The sequence below is a fragment of the Pantherophis guttatus genome, chromosome 12 (genome assembly GCF_059756535.1).
Source record: "Pantherophis guttatus breed Tessera chromosome 12, ASM5975653v1, whole genome shotgun sequence".
Classification (NCBI taxonomy): Eukaryota; Metazoa; Chordata; class Lepidosauria; order Squamata; family Colubridae; genus Pantherophis; species Pantherophis guttatus.
Window position 1 is genome coordinate 21407876 of NC_142074.1, and position 22093 is coordinate 21429968.

General features: G+C 42.6%; 1 protein-coding gene across 6 annotated transcripts in view; it reads left to right on the forward strand.

Annotated features, from left to right (window-relative positions):
- The window catches only part of SEPTIN6 (septin 6), a 47707-nt gene that overhangs the window by 13000 nt on the left and 12614 nt on the right, over positions 1-22093 (forward strand). For 3 of the 6 annotated variants that reach the window (XM_087877710.1, XM_087877708.1, XM_087877709.1), the window contains exons 2-9: positions 3215-3329; positions 12182-12377; positions 14271-14457; positions 15060-15221; positions 16529-16625; positions 17923-18091; positions 19188-19320; positions 20279-20469. In XM_087877710.1, the coding sequence (XP_087733836.1) occupies positions 3215-3329; positions 12182-12377; positions 14271-14457; positions 15060-15221; positions 16529-16625; positions 17923-18091; positions 19188-19320; positions 20279-20469 (1250 nt within the window). Of the gene's footprint in view, positions 1-2779; positions 2896-3214; positions 3330-12181; positions 12378-14270; positions 14458-15059; positions 15222-16528; positions 16626-17922; positions 18092-19187; positions 19321-20278; positions 20470-22093 lie in introns of those variants that run through there. The other 3 variants (XM_060681658.2, XM_087877706.1, XM_087877707.1) reach the window with 2 other exon arrangements.

A 22093-nucleotide genomic window follows, 5' to 3' on the forward strand; every position in this document is an offset into this window, starting at 1 on the left:
GGGGTGATTTTTGAATCTGCTGTGTTTCTGTGTGTGGACAAAAACTCAGTTTATTTGGCGGTGCTCTGAAGATTGAAAAATGCAGAGAGGTGCTAATTACCTCAGCAGGAACCTTTGTAATTGGACTGCTATAATTGGATATATTTTTTCAGTAACTGCACCTTACAGCAAGCTTCCTGGCTAGCAGGGAAAATCATACCAGCTTTTTCTTTCTCTCTCCCCCCACCCCCCGATCAGTTACTTCTACAGCTCTTTTTTTGCCTTTTTTTTTAAATTTAAAAACAAACTTTATTAAACTTAAAAAGATAAAATACAGTATATACAGAATACATTTATATTAATCCAAACAACATTACTTACTCACAGCAAAAGATAGAAAAAGAAAACAAAAGAAAATTAAAAAAAAAAGAAGAAAAGAGAGAAGAAAAAAAGAAAGAAAAACAAAAAACAAAATATAGAAAGTGACTTTGTCACTTTATCACATCCTTTATCTTGTTGAAGGTGCCTGTTTGTTAATTTTGTTGTTTTAGCTAATTTTACATTTACACTCTCCTTTCTTTTGATTTATCCAATCGTACCATCTATTCCACGCCGTGTAGTATTTTGAGTCTACCTTATCTTTTAACTCATATGTTAATTTATCCATTTCAGCACAATTGTAAATTTTTGGGATTATTAGGTGATCTGTTGGCAATTGATCCGTTTTCCAATATTGAGCTAATGCCAATCTAGCTGCCGTAATTATATGTAATATTAAATATTTTATTTCTTTCCTATAGTTTTCTTTGATCATACCTAATAGAAAAATTTCTGGTTTAAACTCTGTTTTCTCTGCTGTTATTTCTGTTAGCCATGTTTTTATGTAGAAGTAACCCATCAGTTACTTCTACAGCTTTTTTTTTGTTGTTTTGTTTTGATTTTCCCTGCAGAATTGAATGATGAACTTTTGGCAGACAGAAAGGGAAGGAATTTAGGGTTGGGCATTGGGAGATCCAATACTCTAAAGCCGTGTTTCCCAACCTTGGTGACTGGAAGATGGATGGACTTCAATTCCCAGAATTCTCCAGCCAGCTTGGCTGGGGGATTCTGGGAGTTGTAGTCCAACCATTTTAAAAAACATGCCAAGTTTGAAAAACAATGCTGATTCATTCTGAATTTCCTGTGCATCAGTTTTAACGTTGCAGCAACCTGCGCAGTTCAATTGTGAATCTCTTTTGTAGGGCAGTGGAAATCGCGGGGGGCTGATAGAACTTTTCCATGGCAAGACGCGCATCTCTTTCCTTGATGCTCGAGGCAATGTTTTGTTCGTAGCCGCCTCACTGCATCTGTGATTGATGAATGCAAAAAGAGCAAAATAAGGGAATGAAACAGTTATCCTTGCTAACAAATGGCTTAGCTCGTTCACATTTCTGATCAGGTCCTTTCACAGAAGGGCTTTAGCCTGGCTCGATCCTAACTCCCAACCGTGACCCATAAAATGGCAAACTCCTTTTGCATCCTGCTGCCCAGTTTGATGGGCTGAAACCTGATGGTTGGATGGATTTTTATAAGGATAGGTAAAGGTAAAGGTTCTCCTTGCACATACTTGCTAGTCGTTCCCGACTCTAGGGAGCAGTGCTCATCTCCGGTTCAAAGCTGAAGAGCCAGCGCTGTCCGAGGACATCTCCATGGTCATGTGGCCGGCATGACTAAACGCCAAAGGCGCATGGAATGCTGTTACCTCCCCACCAAAAGTGGTCTCTATTTTTTCTACTTGCATTTTTTACGTGCTTTCGAACTGCTAGGTTGGCAGAAGCTGGGACAAGGAACGGGAGCTCACCCCGTTACGCGGCACTGGGGATTCGAACCACTGAACTGCCGACCTTTCATTCAACAAGCTCAGCGTCTTAGCCACTGACCCACCGCGTCCCTCTTTTTAAGGATAGAAATTGTTGAAAGATGTGCTTTATGGTGTAAAAAAACTTCAAGATATCCATGACAGCACGATGAAAGCATGGCTTTTGAGGTGTGAAAAAGGCGATGCGCATAAAAACCAGGCACCGCTTTGATTGCATCGTTTATGACCATGCCCTGTGGACACTCCTGCTATGCTGAAGATCGGTGTCTCCATAAGAATTCCTGTTCTTGGGAATTTTCTCCCCTCCAGCTTCTAGGAGGAAGTTAGGTTTTGGAGCCTACTGACGTTGGCCAAATGAGCATAGAATAGAATATAGAATAGAATAGAATTTTTTATTGGCCAAGTGTGATTGGACACACAAGGAATTTGTCTTTGGTGCATAAGCTCTCAGTGTACATAAAAGAAAAGATACATTCGTCAAGAATCATAAGGTACAACACTTAATGATAGTCATGGGGAAAAAATAAGCAATCAGGAACAATATCAATATAAATCGTAAGGATACCAGCAACAAAGTTACAGTCATACAGTCATAAGTGGGAGGTGATAGGAACGATGAGAAGATTAATAGTAATGCAGACTTAGTGAATAGTTTGACAGTGTTGAGGGAATTATTTGTTTAGCAGAGTGATGGCGTTCGGGAAAAAATTGTCCTTGTGTCTAGTTGTTCTGGTGTGCAGTGCTCTATAGCGTCATTTTGAGGGTAGGAGTTGAAGCAATTTATGTCCAGGATGTGAAGGGTCTGTAGATATTTTCACAGCCCTCTTTTTGACTCGTGCAGTATACAGGTCCTCAATGGGAGGCAGGTTGCTAGGAATTGTTTTTTCTGCATGTCTAATTATCCTCTGAAGTCTCTGTCTGTCTTGTTGGGTTGCAGAACCAAACCAGACAGTTATAGAGGTGCAGATGACAGACTCAATCATTGCTCTGTAGAACTGGATCAGCAGCTCCTTGGGCAGTTTCTTACATGGCAAGAAAGTTATCAGAAGTTGCTCCAGGTCAGTTAGTTGCTAAATTGAGGTGATGCTATTGCTCTTGTGGTGTTTGTCTCAACTCTGGTTCCTGCTTTTGCCCCAAGGCAATTTTTCCCACAGCTTTTCTCCTCTGTTCTTCTGTCAGAACATAAAATAATTCTAGCAGGGACACGTCCAGCCTGTATGTGTAATTCAGGAAGAGCAAAAGAGCCCAGCAATATGTTCTTGGAAGGAGACGATATCTACCCCAAACCCCAAAATTCAGACTGTATCTATAAGTCTATCCCAAAAGTCGAGCCTTTGAGACTTAATATTAACATGCATCTTTTTGTGACCGTCTTAGGGCGAAGGTTGCCGGACCGTTCCTCTTTCGGGCCATGTCGGATTCGATAGCTTGCCTGACCAGCTGGTTAACAAATCAGTTAACCATGGTTTCTGTTTCAACATCCTCTGTGTGGGTGAGTAATACTCTCGTTTTATTCTCTTCACTCTTCCGCCCAGCCTTCTCTGGGCCCGCCATTTCCATTTTGGGGAAATTCCATGCTAAATGTAAATTCCTCTGCAGCTCCCTGTAGATAAACAGGGCTGAGACAATGCTCCTTTGATCTACCTCGGACATGGGTTTGGTGTTGGCTTCTGATCCTGTTTTACAAGATTGTTAAAATTCACTGCATGGAGTGGACGGGAGAAGGAACAGGGTTTCATAGAGTTGGTCAAAGAGAGAAGAAACTACAAAGAGGCAGAGATTGATTGTGTCTAGCTCTGATGGCAACTTCTATTATTCCTTTGTTTCAGGGGTGGAATCTATTTACCTTCCCTACAGGTTCGGAAGCAAACCCTTCTGCGCATGTGCAGAGAGTAAAAAACAGTTTACTTCCTGGTTAAAACCAGGAAGTAATGACGACCGAGTAGGTGGGTGGAGCTTCGCGCAGCAGTCGCTACCGGTTCTCCGAACCACCCACCGCCATCGCTACCGGTTTGGCCGAACTGGTCCGAACCGGTAGCATTTCACCCCTGCTTTGTTTTATTTTGTTATTCAATTTGCTTCATGACCCCCATGCGTTCTGACCTAGGCTTCCCCAGCAGCACGAAGCTGAGTCCTCGTCCCAATAAACCCCTTTTATTTAATTTACAGTGAATTCCTCTCCAGCAAAATCTTTCCTCTCCCACAGTTTTTCAAGATAGTTCACAATTACTGACCTTTATCAGGCTTGGAGAGTGGCCAGGCCGATATCTTTCAGATTCCACGCTGTAACCGACAATACTTGGCAAGAATGCAGGAACAGATCTTCACCCAAATGAACGAATTGTCTCCTGCAAACTCCTCTCCCCTTTGCTCCCCCTCTTTATTCCCTATGGGAGGGGCCATTCACTGTCCACCTGTGGCTTTACTCCTGAGTTGACCCTTGTTCCTTAGCTGTTCCCTTCTCCTGGCAGCTCTACGCATGCGCACACTGGGAACAGGATCCAGCTGTTCTTCTGCCCCACTGATGTCTGACTCCGAAGGCAGCTGTCAACTGTGAGACGGCCCTGGCCCTCTCTCTGCCTCCAATGCAGAGCCCTCGTCAGAGCCTTCCCCAGACTCCAGGACTGGCCCATGTTCCTCCCCAACCTCCTCACTGTCCGAATCTGCTGCCAGATCCGCTGGCCGGCCACAACACCATGGACCATAGCACATCCCCCCTGTTCACCATGGTCTCCCAGACTTTGCCCAAATTCATGTTCATTGCGCCAATGTCCATTACTCTAGTAGGGTTCATATTAAGCAAAGAGCTAAAGAATTGTGAGGTCCTTGGTGCTCTCTGAGCTTGGTTACTTTCTCGCAGACATTTCACCACCCAACTAGGTAACACCATCAGTGCTAGAAGGGAGTAAGGGCTTCATCTTTGTTTATATTCTTGTAGTTTACCCTGTCACTGTTGGTGGGAATGATCTTGGTGGTCCTTTAATTAGGGTATTGTTTCCTGTTTGACTGAGTTGGTGGTTCCTTGATTTGAGGAAGATGAACAATTAAATAAATTATGCCACGGGTGTACCCTGTTTCCCCCGAAATAAGATATCCCCTGATAATAAGTCCAATCGAGCTTTTGAGCGCATGGCAATAAGGCCAAGCTCTTATTTCAGGGTTCAAGAAAATATGACAGGGTCTTATTTTCGGGAAAACACGGTAACACAACTTTAATTGGGGTGAAGACACTAAACTAAACTTCCCATTAAAGAAATTGTGAATTCTGCCTGGGTTCCTTCTATAAAGTTGATGTAAATGATGAATTGTCTTTCTATTGATTGAGTTATTCACATAGACATTTTATTCATTTCCGTGTTGGGCAGTGTCTTGCCAATCTTGTATAGGATATTTTGAAAGAGGACAAATGGCGTTGGCGACTCTCTTTCAGTTATGACCTCTGGTGCCCTGATGGTGCATTAATTTTGCTGTAGATTGAGAGTTATGCCCCTGCAGGAAATTTAATACAAAAAAAACCCCTGTCCGTGTGGATAGTGCTATATTAAGAACAAAGAGAACTCGTCACAGCTCTCAAAACATTAACTTGGTCTTATGAATCATCTATTTATAAGACTCTCCACCCAAACCTCCGCACTTTTAATATTCGTGCTTTACATTTATTGAGTATTTGGGCATTCCAACCACTTGGCATTTATGATTGTTATAATAAAACGGCAGGCCTGATATGGAGGGTAGAGCTACCTATTTCAGGTGAAAGATTAAGGTTGAAGATAGATGAGCTGAGCAACAGAGATGATGAGAGACAACACAATATGTTGTTGGAAACAGCACTAAAGGAACCCAGTTTTCAATTTCCATTTCACCACGAAGCTGATGAATGAAGAAGAAGAGCAGGCAGAGCTGGGGACGGAGTTAAGAATGTCATCAGCTTAGAATCGTTACGTTCCCACAAACAGTTCAAGTCCAATCCAACTTGAATTCCATTAACCCTTATCTGGCACCAATTTACTGTCAAATTTTAGTTGCCAATAAAGGAGAATATTTGTAGCGTAGGGTTAAAAAGAAAAGAGGGCTCCTTGATACTCTCTGATCTTGGTTGTTTTCTTGCAAACATTTCATGACCTGTCTAGGTAACATCATCAGTGCTAGAAGAATGTGGGTTGTGTGTGGAGAAGGAGGAGGAGGACTGTGTGGTCCTTGATATTCTCTGAGATTGGTTGTTTTTTTTTGAAGACTTTCATTACCCAAATTAGGTAACATCGTCAGAGCACTGATAATGTTACTCAGTTGGATAATGAAAACGTCTCCAAGAAAACAATCACGCTCAGAACTTTAGTTGACTAGATTTCTTGAATAAATCTTCTGTGCTGCAGTCTAACGGATAGTCCCGACTCTTTGTGCCTGACAGTAAGATAGTTTCCACACCAGTAACTTACAGAATCGTCACAGCCACCTTCAGCCTTTGTTGACATGACCTAGTAAAGACTGTCTACATGCATTGAAATTTTGACACAAGAAAGGACTACATGATGCTCGAAGATGCTGGAGGTCACTGGTGGGGGTGGGGGTGGGGGGAATGACTTAGGACCCACGTTCCTTTTGCCCTTGTTGAGGGAAAAACCCTTTTAAATTGTTCGGGTGGAAGATGAAATATAAAGAAAGAATGAAATAAAGGTTCTCAGCAGATGAAAAAAAAAATCAGCGAATGAACAAATGGAAGTAAAGTCAATAAATCTGTAGAAATCAAATAGAGAAATAGCCTGTATATATTTAATTTAAGATCTTTTTTGTTTTAATACGTTTCTAATGTTTTAACTGTTTTTAATATTTTTAGAACTGGGAGCCCCTCTGAGTGTCATTGATCGACAGGGGTGGCAATAGAAATTGAATGAATGAATGAATGAATGAATGAATGAATGAATAGAAATGGAATGAACAAATAAACAAATAAATAAAGGAGATAAACAATTAATTGATTTGAGTGAGATTTATCCCAGGGACAACTTCTCTCTCTCTCTCTCTCTCTCTCTCTCTCTCTCTCTCTCTCTCTCTCTCTCTCTCTCTCTCTCCCTCTCCCTCTCTTTCCCTCTTCCTCCCTCTCCTCTCCCCCTCTCGCTCTTTCAGCTGCTTTCTCATTTCTTCCCCAGAAAAAAAAAAAACACCCAGATTTTTTGCAAACTAACTGCTTTTATTTCAAAGAAAAGGAAATAGTGACATCAGTTCTCGATGTATTTTGCAATCCAATTTGGCTGCTTTGGGTATTTGAGTGGAGTTCGTAATGTTCCAGAGACAGGAATTCTTGCCTCCCATTTATTTATTTATTTATTTATTATAAATAAACAATTTTTATGTCTATTAAAAAAAAAAAAAACCTTATTTCTTATCTCCCGTATTTCTACGGCCTCCCTTAAACAACCAAAAGCAACTTTTAAAAATTTGATTCTGGCAAAAGATGGCTCTGCTTTGGTCAGCTGTGAAGGATGACAGATTTATCCTGGTTGACCTGTCTGTCAGGAAGCTTGGCCGGGCTCCATCCCAGGATGAACTTACACCAAAGCGGAGGTCTGTCTCCGCTGTTTTGGTTCCAGGAAACTTTTCAATTTGGAAGTGATGATTAATGGCTGTTTCCTCAGGCGACTTAATGTTTTCTGCGTCTTCCCCAATGCCTAATTTCTGGATCGGATTGCAGGAAATCCGTAGCTCATTAAAGAGCCATTCCCTTTTCCTGGCCATAAACCCAGATATAACATGTCTTGATGAGAGCATACATATATATATATATATATATATTATATATAATAATATAATAATATAATATATATATATTATTCCACCCAACTCTTCCTCTTGGTTCGGTCCATGAATTGTATGCTTTTTACTGCAGCACCTCTTAAGCGTTGCAGCGCAAAATATTGATGTTATATTTTCCAGAGCCTTAAAAAAAATACGCACACTCCTGAATCATTTTTTTCTTTTTTTAGAAAAAGGCTGTTTTAGGTGTCCCTTAAACGACATCACTCTAGCACAGTTGCATAGCTTTTGGAGAGAAAGAAGAAAATAAAGAATAAAAATAACGATTTATAGTCTATATTTTTCCCCTCCATGAAGAATAGAATAGAATAGAATTTTTTATTGGCCAAGTGCGATTGGACACACGAGGCATTTGTCTTTGTGCATATTTTTTTTTCTCCTATCATGGAGATAGAAAGCTAAAACTGGAAGAATTTTTTTTTTCCCCTTAAAAGAAAAAAAAACAAACTCAGAATATTCTGTGGGAAAGTAACTCTGGATCGGCTGATGGGTTTCCGTAAAAAGCAACAAAGAAATTCTAATTTGGGATCGGCGGTGGCGCCTCGTGTAAAATGCACTAGTTTGTAAGGGGGTTGATGCAGATTTGAACGTCGACAAAATCTCTGGTGTTTTGGTTCTTTTGATGCAAGGAGATTTTGCAAAGAAAAAAAAAATTCTCCTTGGAAAGGAAGCAAAAAACCTGTTTATTTTATCAACTGATTGTCTCGACTTGTCCAATATAGTCATCTGTTCAGCGTCTGAGATAGAAATCTTTGCCAACCCATGCTAGCAGACACCCCAAGATAGCCTGTTTCAAAGGATAAATCGGTAACAGAACAAACAACTGGATGGTTTACGGGAATCAAACCTTCTGGGAAGGCATAGAATAAGGACAGGATTGGACGGAGGAACTGTTGACATTTCTCGGGCAAAATATAGGTTGTCTAGCACTAGAGCCACGATGGCGAACCTATGGCACGTGTGCCATAGGTGGCACATGGAGCGTATCGGTGGGCACATGAACTCAGCTCCGCCAGCTGATTTTCGGACCTTCTGAGCCCACCAGAAGTTAGGAAACACTCAGTTCCCAGCCTCCAGAGGGCCTCCGGGGCAGGGGAGGCCTGTTTTTCACTCTCCCCAGATTCCAGAGCCTTTTGAGGAACCTGGGGAGGGCAAAAACTGCCTTCCCCATCCCCCAACCCCACCCCGGAGACCCTCCAGAGGCCAGAAACGGCCTGTTTCCCAACTGGGGAGAGCAAAAAATGGGCCTACCGGGCCCACCGTGCCATCATGTGGCAGAGGCGGGGGGAGCGCTGCGAGGGGTCGCTCACAGGGGGCGGCGGGCATAGAATTATGGGTGTGGGCACGTGCATGTGCGACCCCCCCCCGCACTCCCTCCGTGTTTGGCCCGCAATGGCAAAAAGGTTAGCCATCACTGAACCAGAGGTGCCGATAAAAAAGAATGTTTGTAGCTCTGAGTTGATCTTTGAGGTTGGTGCTCTCTGGTGGTTTTCTTGCAGACCTTTTATAACCCAAGTAGGTAACACCATCAGTCCTAGAAGGGAATGGGGTTAAGGAGTGGGGGGGGAGAAGGAGGAGGATTTTGTGGTCCTTGGTGCTGTTTGAGCTTGGTTGGGGTTTTTTTTTTGGCAAACATTTCATGACCCAACTAGGTAACATCATCAGTACTAGAAGTGAGGGAGGAGGAGGAGCAGGATCCTTAGTGCTGTCAATTTTTGACGATTTTCTTGCAGACGTTTCATGACCCAGCTCAGTAACATCATCAGTTCTAGAACCTCACTTCCTTCTAGCACCGAAGATGTTCCCTACTTTGGTAATGAAGTTCAGTTCAGAATTGAAGAAGCTTCTTGGATGGGAAGCCAAACATTTTCAAAAAGAAAAAAAACCCCAAGAAAATCCAGTTGCCTTTTGGAAAAAGGACAACCACGTTCTGGATGATTGAGCATCTCCCCAGACATTTTTCCTGAGCTCTTATTTCTCATGTCTGCACAAAGACTATTTGCAGCTGTTCTGTGTAAATCTGTGCCTCTCGTGACTCTCTTCCACCCCTCTCCGTGGCTCCGTGAACGTGGATTCTGCCTCTTCATCTGCTTTGCCAGAGAGAAAAAAAAAAAAATGTAAAAAAAGGAAATTCTTCCGAAAAGCTACGGATTATCCAGATGGAGGATTATCATTTTTTTATTATTATTATTATATACCTGCACTCTGCCTCCTCCTGTGTTGCCTCGGCGTTTTTGCTTTTATCAATTAGATGTTTATGAGTGCCACTTTATTTCTCTATAGCCAGGTAAAAAAAAAAATCATTTTTAGAACCTACTGGATGGAAGGATGGCTTTTAACTGCTGAATCGCTAATGACGGCAATCATATGGTGTAATGTTTAATCTAATCGGGTTTTGCAAAAGGCTTCGAGCTCACACAGGGGCTGAGAGAGGCGATGGTGTCTTAAAAACCAAATACGAAAAATTGCATTTTCTTTGGCTAAATTCAAACTCATTAACTGCATCCCTGAGGCCGGATACAAACAAGATATTGAATAAAAGATTTCTCTATTTGTATTCCGTGTTTCCCCGAAAATAAGACCCTGTCTTATATTTTTTTGAACCCTGAAATAAGTGCTTGGCCTTATTTTCAGGGAGGTCTTATTATTTTGGGGCGCGTGGAGCAAGAGAGGGCTCCTCTTGCCATCTTACCTGATTTCCAGCTCTGTCTCCCTAACCCTAACCAGAAGAAATGGCAAGGACCAGTTGCTCATGTGTTTAAATATTTTCAGGGAGGTCTTATTTTTGGGGGGGGAAGGTCTTATTTTTCGGAGAGGTCTGTTTTTTCGGGGAAACACGGTATGTGCATAAGAGAAAAACAGCAAGTGTAATGGATCTAAAAATAATGAATAACATCGTTACTAAAAAACCAAAATCCAAATAAATTCCCGGGCGGGAATGCTTCTATCGCAATTTTAAAACTCCTTTTCCAAAATCCATACATCGGTGTTTCCTTTTCTGTCCTTCCTCCCTTTTTCCTCTGATTTGAGGTGTGTATGTGTGTGTGTGGTTGTGTGTGTGTGTGTCTCTGTGCTTGGAAATACCATTTCTATTTTGAATAGCTTAGGTCTCCTAATTTCCCCCACGTCTTGAGGGCAAATTTTGCCGTGTTCTGTGATGCAGAAAATGGATGTCAGTGAATTATTATCCTAACATAAAAAAAAAAAAAAGAGTAGTGTGTGGGGGGGAACCAGGAGTGGGCTTCAAAATTTTTATCAAGGGGTTCTCTGCCTGGTTGCTGGGTGGGCGTGGCCATGGTGGGCGTGGCCTAGTCGGGCTCCAGCACCACGGTGGGGAGGGGGGCATTTTTGACCTCCCCAGGCTCTGGAGGCTTTTCTTGAGCCTCCGGGAGGGCGAAAAACAGCCTCCCCAGGCTCCGGAGGCCCTCTGGAGGCCGGAAATGAACTTCCGGTAGGCCCGTTTTTTGCCCTCCCGGAGGCTCCATCGCACCCTGCACTTACCTGCATCCAAACGGGCCCCGTGTGGACTTCTGGGAGGGGCGGGGCCAGCCAGGAGTGGGATTTGGGGGTTCTCCAAACTGCACAGAATCTTGGCTAGAGGTTCTCCCGAACCCGCAGCGGCCCACCCCTGGGGGAAACCCACAACGTGCTACTGTACTTTATTTCGTTTGAGCTTCAAACTACACAAAAGGGTTGGATTCTAAAAATTAGGGAGTAGGAAGAAGGTAACCGTTTATTTTTCAAACAGAAGTGGATTTAAATTTTTTAAGAATCCTCACATTATCCTTCACTCCATTTGCAGTTTTGGATATTATTAAGATATAGGTAGAAGAAAATATTTGTAGCTCAGGGTTGAACTGTTAGTCCTTAATCAATGGAACAACTTGCCTCCAGAAGTTGTGGGTTCTCCAACACTGGAGATTTTTAAGAAGGGATTGGACAACCATTTGTCTGAAATGGTGCAGGGTTTCCTGCCTGAATAGAGGGTTGGACTAGAAGACCTCCAGGGTCCCTTCCAACTCTGTTATTCTATTATTCTCTGGTTGTTTTCTTGCAGACATTTCGTTACCAAAATAAGTAACATCATCAGTGTTAAGAGGATCACATTATTATTATTATTGGTTAATCTTTGGTGAGATTCACAGCTTTTGAGGCTGGTTAATAGCTCAGCAGCTCGAGTCCTAACCAAGGACCTAGGAACTGTTAAGGTATCATCGGAGGATGTAAACTGTTCCGAGTAAGGTGGTTTTTTGTAGAGTCAAGATGTTGTTGTTGTTGTTGTTGTTGTTGTTGTTGTTATTATTATTATTATTATTTGTTTATTGGGGTGGAAACTCCTCAGAATTCCTTCCTTAAAACCGATAAATAAGTTCTCATCACATATTTAGCCTATGTAAATATCGGAAAGGAAAAACAATTCACATCCGCTCTTGGTTCACTCTGCGTTTGCTTTTATTTCTTAGATGTCGTCGTACGTTTTAGAGTCCTTTTTAAATAAAATATATGTGTGTGTGTTTTTTTCACCTCCCAAAGGAGAAACAGGTCTCGGGAAGTCAACGTTGATGGATACGCTCTTCAACACCAAGTTTGAAGGAGACCCAGCTTCTCATTCCCAGCCGGGAGTTCAGCTGAAATCCAGTTCCTACGACTTGCAGGAAAGCAATGTTCATCTGAAGCTGACTATTGTCAGCACGGTGGGCTTTGGCGATCAGATTAACAAAGAGGACAGGTAAGTAGGACTTGTCCTTGGTGAAATAGAAATCAGGAGTGATTTTCTGGCTAGATTCATCTTGATGGGAGTGACGTATGTCTAGTCTAACCCTAACCCTAACCCTAACCCTAACCCTAACCCTAGGGAGCGAGCCTTCTCTGTGGGTGCACCTACCTGTCAACTTGCAAAGCTTTCAAGTTGCCATGAGCAGGAGGGAGGGAGAACTGATAGAGCTGATTGATTTCCCTAACTGAAGTGCATTCCATACATTCTTCCTGACCGCAATCAGAAGGAGGGTGTTGAATTTCACAGCCAGCCAAAGTGGTTAATTGGAGAATGGAGAATTAAAACATGGCTGTTTCGCCAAGCTGGCCTGGACTGAACGGGGTTTTAATGGGAATTTTAGTTTTTATTGTTGAATTTTAATTGGACTTCTTGTTGTTTATTGCTGTGAGCTGCCCTGAGTCCTTGTGGAGAAAGGGCGGCATATAAGTCCAATAATAAATAAATAAAATAAAATAAATAAACCTAACTCTAACCCTAACCCTAACCCTATCACTTCTCGGCCTTTTGGCTAAGATCAAGTGTAGTATGTCTAGTAGTCTAATGAAGAAAAGGACTAAGGGTAGCATGATAGCAGTCTTCCAATATTTGTGGAGCTGCCACAAAGAGGAAGGAGTCGAACTATTCTCCAAAGCACCTGAGGCAGGAGAAGAAGCAATGGGTGGAAACTCATCAAGGAGAGAGGCAACCTAGAACTAAAGAGAAATTTCCTGACAGAACAATTAATCTATGGAACAACTTGCCTTCAGAAGTTGTAGGTGCTCCATCACTGGAGGTTTCTAAGAAGAAACTATTACTATTTGCTCCATAGTAGTAACTGTGAGAGGGATCTTGGAGTCCTAGTAGACAACCATTTAAATGTGAGTCAGCAGTGTGCAGCAGCAGCTGCCAAAAAAGCCAACACAGTTCTAGGCTGCCTAAACAGAGGAATAGAATCAAGATCACGTCAAGTGTTAATACCACTTTGTAAGGCCTTGGTAAGGCCACACTTGGAATCCTGCATCCAGTTTTGGTCACCACGATGTAAAAAAAGATGTGGAGACTCTAAAAAGAGTGCAGAGAAGAGCAACAAAGATGATTGGGGACTGGAGGCTAAAACATATGAAGAACGGTTGCAGGAACTGGGCATGTCTAGTTTAATGAAGAGAAGGACTAGGGGAGACATGAGAGCAGTGTTCCAATATCTCAGGGGCTGCAACAAAGAAGTGGGAGTCAAGCTCTTCTCCAAAGCACCTGAGGGCAGGACAAGAAGCAACAGGTGGAAACTAATCAAGGAGAGAAGCAACTTAGAACTAAGGAGGAATATCCTGACAGTGAGAACAATTAATTAGTGGAACAACTTGCCTCCAGAAGTTGTGGATGCTCCAACACTGGAAGTTTTGAAGAAGAAATTGGACAGCCATTTGTCTGAAACGGTAGAGGGTTTCCTGCCTGAGCAGGGGGTTGGACTAGAAGACCTCCAAGGTCTCATCCAGCTCTGTTATTTCATTATATTGTTGAGAGCCAAATCTGTTAGTGCCTTGTTGACTAAATCCAGACAGGACCCTTAGATCAGTTCAGATGAACCGCTGAACAGGAAAGGGAGTGGACCTGTAGTGTGTTTCACTTACCTTCACTACCGGTTTGGAACTGTGAGCACGTGCAGAACCATCTGCACATGCGCAGAGTGTCCGTGATGATGTCTGGGCGGGTGGGCGGAGCCTCCTGCCACCGCCGCTACTGGTTTGCCCAAACCGGGGCGAACTGTTAGAAACCCACCACTGGAGTGAAGCTTTTCTTCTATGTAGGAAGCACCGGAAAAGAATTAACATGTTTTCTGTCTTCCCATATATATATTTTTTCATGAAGCTATAAACCCATTGTGGAATTCATCGATACCCAATTTGAAGCCTACCTTCAAGAGGAGTTGAAAATTAAGCGGGTGCTGCATAATTACCACGATTCCAGGGTCCACGCTTGCTTGTACTTCATCGCTCCCACGGGACATTCTTTGAAATCCTTGGACTTGGTCACCATGAAGAAACTGGACAGTAAGGTAGGACGTGCAGGGTCAGCTGATGAGAAGGTCTTGTCCGTGATCTTGGTTCATGTGACCCGCAAGGTCCACTTCTGTGGTGCCTCCTATACTTTGATAAGTGGGATATAATTCATTTGGGGATTATTGTCAACTCGCAAAGTGTCCCTGGCCTGCTCTCAATTTGCCATAGGCAAGGGGGATGGGAAAATGGCGAAGCAGCACAGCAGCCAAAAACTAAAGCACATTCCAGACATCTCTCTCTCAAGGCTGTCTCCCAGGGTTACCCACAGCGGCCGGAGAGGAGTGATCTCTACAATCTGCGAAATTGTTCCATTGGCAAATGTGACTGATGACACACCCTGGGGGGGGAGGGGGGAAACAGGGTCAAGTCTAGGTCATAAATTATGTGGGGTCAGAGTTGGCTTTTAAACTCTGACCCCACATAAACTCCAAAAAGAATGTAAAAGAGAATGCCAGCTGCTTTGCCTGCTTTGGAAGATCCCTTCTTCTGCTGTCCTGCCTTTTAGGCAAAATGGAAACTCTGGAAATTTTCATGCAATCAAATTTTATGTGGTTTAAATGTTCAGAATCTTTCTTTTCTTCTTTGGGATTCCCTGTAGGTGAATATCATTCCTATTATTGCCAAATCCGACGCCATCTCCAAGAGCGAGCTGACCAAATTCAAAATTAAGATCACCAGTGAACTCGTGAGCAACGGAGTGCAAATCTACCAATTCCCTACCGACGATGAGTCCGTGTCAGAAATCAACGGAACCATGAACGTAAGATAATACCACAATAACCATAATCGCTTCTGGAATTAAATATTGCATTTGGAAAAAGTCTATGGAGATTCTCCATCATCCAGGTCATGGTTGTCCCAAAGGTGTTTTTTTTCAAGAGGCAACTGGACTTTCTGGTTTTTCCTTTGAAGAGGTTTTGCTTCTCGCCCAAGAAGCTTCTTCAGTTCTGAGAGAAGCTTCTTCAGTTCTGAGAGAAGCTTCTTCAGTTCTGAGAGAAGCTTCTTCAGTTCTGAGAGAAGCTTCTTCAGTTCTGAGAGAAGCTGAAGAAGCTTCTTGGATGAGAAGCGAAACCTCTTCAAAGAAAAATCAGAAAGTCCAGTTGCCTCTTGAAAAAAACATCTTTGGGACATTGGAAAAAAGATTCACACCTGATCTCTGTTCCAGACTTTCAGGCAGGACTTCGTTGTCCTCTATGGTTCCTTCCTTCATGCACAACGTTGAAAAAAGTATATTTTGATTATAGTTTGTTTTTTTAATTGAACTATCGTTAGCAAACATTATCAGATAACTAAATTAACATAGATATAACATGAATAGAGGAGGGGTGGAGAAATAAAAACACCAACAAATCTACTAAAGTTTTCTAGATGCTTTTACTGGTTTATGGTTTTTGTTTTAATTGTTCTTTAATTTTTGAACTGTAAGCCACCAGAGGCACTTGGTTAAATTGGGTGACTGTAGAAATCAAATGAATAAATAAATGAATAACAATTAATAAATAAAATGCAAGTAGAGAGGTACGATTTAGAGGGATGTGGTGGCTCAGTGGCTAAGATGCTGTTTGTCGATAGAAAGGTTGACAGTTCAGCAGTTCAAATCCCTAGTGCCGTGTAACGGGGTGAGCTCCCGTGACTTGTCCCAGCTTCTGCCAACCTAGCAGTTCGAAAGCACGTAAAAAATGCAAGTAGAAAAATAGGGACCACCTTTGGTGGGAAGGTAACAGCGTTCCGTGCGCCTTTGGCGTTGAGTCATGCAGGCCACATGACCACGGAGATATTTTGGGACAGCGCTGGCTCTTCGGCTTTGAACCGGAGATGCGCACTGCCCCCTAGAGTCAGGAACGACCAGCACATATATGCAATGGGAACTTTTACCTTTACTTTAGAAAGGTACAATTTCCAGATTTAACCATGTATGTAAAGTATTACCTTATTCTACCCTTATTATTGGGATAAACCATGAAATCCACCCAAGTTTGATAAAATTTTGGCTTCTGCCTGCAATGTCAGATATATCAACTAATATTGAAGGTGCATTTTCTGTTTTTTTTGGGGGGGGTGCTCCAGGCTCATTTACCTTTTGCCATCATTGGCAGCACAGAAGAAATCAAGATAGGAAATAAAATGATGAAGGCACGTCAATATCCATGGGGGATAGTGCAAGGTAAGTCAAGTGGCTACTTCAAGAGACCTTGGTGGCTTCTTGACCAAAATGTTCTTCCTTGCTGGGTTAACATGACCGTGTGCAGCTGATCCTGAACAAGATAGGTTCCTATACAATAGAAGGCCCCATAAAAGTTCCCACCTGTGTAATAACTTTTAGAGTTATGTTTCTGTTCAATAAGAAGCAATGGATGGAAACTCATCAAGGAGAGAAGCAACCTAGAACTCAGGAGAAATTTCCTGATAGCTAGAACAATTCATCAGTGGAACGACTTGCCACTAGAAGTTGTGGGTGCTCCAACACTGGAGGTTTCCAAGAAAAGATTGGTTGACCATTTGTCTGAAATGGTAGAGAGTTTCCTGCAAGAGCTGGGGGTTGGACTAGAAGACCTCCAAAGGTCCCTTCCAATGCTGTTATTCTGTTATTCTCTGAGCTTGGTTGTTTTCTTGCAGATGTTTCATTACCAAAATAAGTAACATTATCAGTGTTAAGAGGACTGCATCATTAAAATATTTATTTATTTTTGGGGTTTTGTGGGAGTGGAAACGCCTCAAAATTCCTTCCTTAAATATTCTCCTGCTTATGTTAATTGTACTGAACAAGTAAATACTGTTCTCGTCACATATTTAGCTTGTATAAATATTGGAAAGGGGGGAAAAATATCATATCTGCTCTTTGGTTCACTCTGTGTTTGCTTTTATTTCTTAGATGTCATTGTAAATTTGTTATTCTGTTTTCAACCATGGCAGCTTGAAGATAGACGGACTTCAACTCCCAGAATTCCCCCCGACCAGCCAGACCGGCTGGGGAATTCTGGGAGTTGAAGTCCCCACATAGGGGTGGGCTTCAAAAATTTTAGCAAGGGGTTCTCTGCCCGGTTGCTGGGTGGGCGTGGCCTCCTGAACCATGATGGGGGGGTATTTTTGCTCTCCCCAGGCTCTGGAGGCTTTTTTCGAGCCTCCGGGAGGGCAAAAATGGCCTCCCCAGGCTCCAGAGGCCCTCTGGAGGCTGGAAACAAACTTGTTTTTTGTCCTCCCCGAGCCTCCGCACACACCCTGCATTTACCTGCATTCAAAATGGGCCATGTGGGGACTCCTGGGAGGGGAGGGGTGTGGTGGGAAGAGTTAGCCAGGAGTGGGATTTGGGGGTTCTCCGAACTGCACAGAATCTTAGCTAGTGGTTCTCCCAAACCCCTGCAAACCCCCTGTCCCCACATCTCAAAGACAGAGGGACAATGTTGTAGTAGAGCAATATTGTTTAACTTTATCAGTTGCCCTCTTTTTATCGACCCACACAGTGGAAAACGAAACTCACTGTGACTTTGTGAAACTGAGAGAGATGCTGATCCGGGTAAACATGGAAGATCTTCGCGAACAAACCCACACGCGCCATTATGAGTTATACCGACGGTGTAAACTGGAAGAAATGGGATTTAAGGACACGGATCCTGACAGCAAGCCTTTCAGGTACGGGTTTACTAGATTAGGGGCACCCATTGAAGGAAAGGGCTGTCCAAAAAATAAACCATCATGATGGTGGTTGTTACTGCATGAGTAAAATTTTGTCACTTGCCTTAACAGTTATCCCTGCACTACAGCACTACTTAATACAACATTGGTAGGAGAAAAAAATCCGCTTAGAGGAGAAAAAAATACGACCAAACTTGTTTTTAAAAACATAAACATTGGTCTAAGAGTCCTTCATGGCACTATTGTATAACAGCCAAGAGATATTTCAAACATTGATTGTCTGGTCAGTTGTATATGATCTATCACTTTTTTGTTTGTATGTACACTGAGAGCACCAGAGACAAATTCCTTGTGTGTCCAATAACACTTGCCTAATAAAGAATATTCTGTTCTATGTCCTGTCCTGTCCTGTCCTATTCTATCCTACTTTACTCTTCCTCTTCGTCTTCGTCTTCCTCTTCCTCTTCTGCTCTGCTCTGCTCTGCTCTGCTCTGCTCTGCTCTGTTCTATTCTACTCTACTTTACTCTACTCTACTCTACTCTACTCTACTCTACTCTACTCTACTCTACTCTCTTCTTCTTCTTCCTCTTCTGGTCTACTCTACTCTACTCTACTCTACTCTACTCTCTTCCTCTTCCTCTTCCTATTCTATTCTATTCTATTCTATTCTATTCTATTCTATTCTATTCTATTCTATTCTATTCTATTCTATTCTATTCTATTCTATTCTATTCTATTCTATTCTTCTCATGTGATTCCCCTTTTGAGACCTTCTGATGAGCAAAGTCAATGGTGGAAGCCAGCTTCACTTAACAACCAGGTTACTAACTTATCAACTGCAGGCATTCACTTTAACAACAGTGGCCAGACAGGTCATAAAATGGAGCAAAACTCACTTAACCAAAGTCTCAGCAAAAGAAATGTTGTGTCCATCAGCTAAGAACTACCTAATATAATCTTGATTCTGCAGATGTACAAGACCAAGACTTTAATAGGCTTTGCATGATATGAGCTGTAAGGTGACTCAAGCTGAATTGGCTGGTTGTTTCCCCCTCTTTTCAAATATTGCCTTCTTCCACCGTCTTGCTGTAGTTTACAAGAAACCTATGAGGCCAAAAGGAATGAATTTCTTGGAGAACTTCAGAAGAAAGAAGAGGAAATGAGACAGATGTTTGTCCAGAGGGTGAAAGAGAAGGAAGCGGAGCTGAAAGAGGCTGAAAAAGAGGTGAATTGATTGATTGATTGATTAATTGATTGATTGATTATATTTATTTGCTGCCCCTCTCATATTGAAGTGACTCTTGAATTGACGAGGGTCTGCAGAGAGGCTGAGATAGTATCGCACCAATTATGGCCAGGATGACTAAACGTTTTAGAGCTGAACAACGTTTCTGCTTTTAAATGCATTCTTTCCATCACAACAAGATAGCTTTTGTTGAATCAAAAACCTCTCTCCGATGTGTTGGAAATGTAAAGAAACGCCAGGAACTTTTTACCATATGTGGTGGGGATGCCCGAAAGCTAGAGGCTTTTGGAAGCAGATAAAACGATGGCTGGAAGAGATATTAAATCAAAACATAGTTTTAAAGCTAGAACATTTTCTATTGGGTATTACAAAAGATAAATATAATAAAGGAACAATATATTTAATGTTGCATATACTAACGGCAGTAAGATTGGCCTTTGCGCAAAATTGCAAAGCAAAGAGAGAAGTATCTGTGAAGATAATGGCAGCCGGAGAAAGGTTTCTCAAAATGCCGCAGAATTGTGAGAAATTTAAGGCAACTTATGCTATCTTGGAGAGGCATTTAAATTAAATCAAAGTCCTCTCTTGATCTTTGGTATTATCACTTCTGTGTTTCTGTCCCAGCTACTTTGTTCAGCAGGCTCTTAACACGTCAAATATGCTCCAACCTACACTACAGATTTTTGATTCAAGCTTCTGTATCTCTCACATGTAATCCCTTCACAAAACAAGTGGGTTATGGGATGCGGGAGCCCCATAACTGTCTTCCTCGAGAGTTTTGAGATGGTCTGTATTTAGATCACTTTGTTCCAGGCCATTAATAAGTTTCTGAGGAACCTCACGGTCCTGGAGGAGTTCTAGATGTCCCTTGATTATGTCAAGGATCTCCCCTTTGAGAATTGGTATCGACGTGTGTGCCTTGGTACCCTTATTCCAGCTCCACGAGAAATTCGATCGTCTGAAGAAGCTGCACCAGGATGAGAAGAAGAAGCTGGAGGACAAGAAGAAATCCTTGGACGATGAAGTCAACGCATTTAAGCAGAGGAAGACAGCAGCTGAATTGCTTCAGTCTCAGGCTCAGCAGGCAGGAGGTTCACAGACACTGAAAAGGGAAAAGGAGAGAAAAAAGTAAGTGGGCATCTCTGGCCTTTTCCTCCTTCTTTTCTCCGTAGTTGAGGTCTTTTGACCATCCTTGGGGTACCAGCAACATGCCTTACCTCTTTTTTGAAATCCTGTTTGGGAGCTGGGCTGTTTGGGGCATGGATAGGTAGAATGATAGGATCTCTTGGGTTGTTCCTCAATCGGTTTAATCAACATCTGGTGATTTCCCATCTGTTCGTAGCAATGTTTCTTGGGCTTTGCTACTTGAAAGATGGTGGACGGTCTCTGAACCCACCTTGGAAGTCCAAAGGATTGGTTTCCCATCATAAAAACTGGCCATATCTAACTTATAGAACTGCCTGACCAGAAAGACACTGTTCTGACCTAGGCTTCCTGAGACATTAAAAAACACACAATTAGTCCCCAAAACCATCTTTTTATTTCAACGGCTGTGAATTCTGTTCATTCACAGCCCGTGATGAGTCACAAATAGTTTGTAAAGAGTCTGACAGACGTCTGCCACAGTCCTTCGGGATAAGACTGACAAGCACCCACCTTTTATCTCCCTTGACACGCTGCCGAAGACCTAATTGGCAATTAGCTTTGCAAGGCCAAACGGAGCACAGAGTCAAAACGGAGCTTCAGAATTTAAACCGACCAGCACGAACAAAGTTGCTTCCTGCAAAGGCTCACATGCCTTTGCTCCTCCTTTATGTCTTATGGGAGGGGCCAATCATCTCCAAGCCTTACTCCCGAGTCGCCCATTTTGTCTTAACTGTTCTTGCCTTCTGGCAGCTCTGCGCATGCGCGCACTGGGAACAGGCTCCCCCTGTTACTCTGCCTCACTGACGTCAGACTCTGAAGGCTCCGGAGTCAGCACATAACTTCCAGATGGCCCTGGCCCCATCTCTGCCTCTGACGCAGAGCCCTTGTCCGAGCCTTCCCCAGACTCCAGGACTGGCCCATGGTCCTCCCCAGCCTTCTCACTGTCCATCTCTGCTGCCAGCTCCACCGGCTGCTGGCGGACCACAACAGACACAATATGGTTTCTACGGGGTGGCTAGAGTGAGAAGATGGAGTTCGATCATGTCATCTGGTCACACTGTTGATTCCATCTTACTTACCTCACCTCCTGAAAGAAAATCTGTCCTTGAGGCCATGTGCTCCTCACTCTTCTTAGACCATTGACTTCTGTTATCTCAAAGAGTCACTCCTTTAGGGATACAGGTGACTTTTTACCTCAGGCATATAGGAAGAAAATAACCCTCTCTTGTTTGCATTATTTGAAGAGTTGAAAAAATGGCGTTCTTCAGTCTGAGGTTGAAGCTTTAAGATAGTTTCCACCGTAGCAACTTTAAGATGTATGGACTTCAACCTCCAGAATTCCCTAATGCTAGCAACGCATTAACACATCTTATTGTTATTAATGTTATTAATATTAATGTTGTTAGGGTGGACCCAATCTTTTTAACTTTATTGTCATTGCACCTTGTGCAACGAAATTAAACGCCATCTTCAGTGTACATTATACATGAGGAAAACTATAAAAATAAAACAAAAACACACATCCTTCACATTCTATACAGTTGAATTAAAAAACCCTGTTAATTGCATTTTTGACTTCAAGGGTGGGCTCAGAGAGCATCCTCCA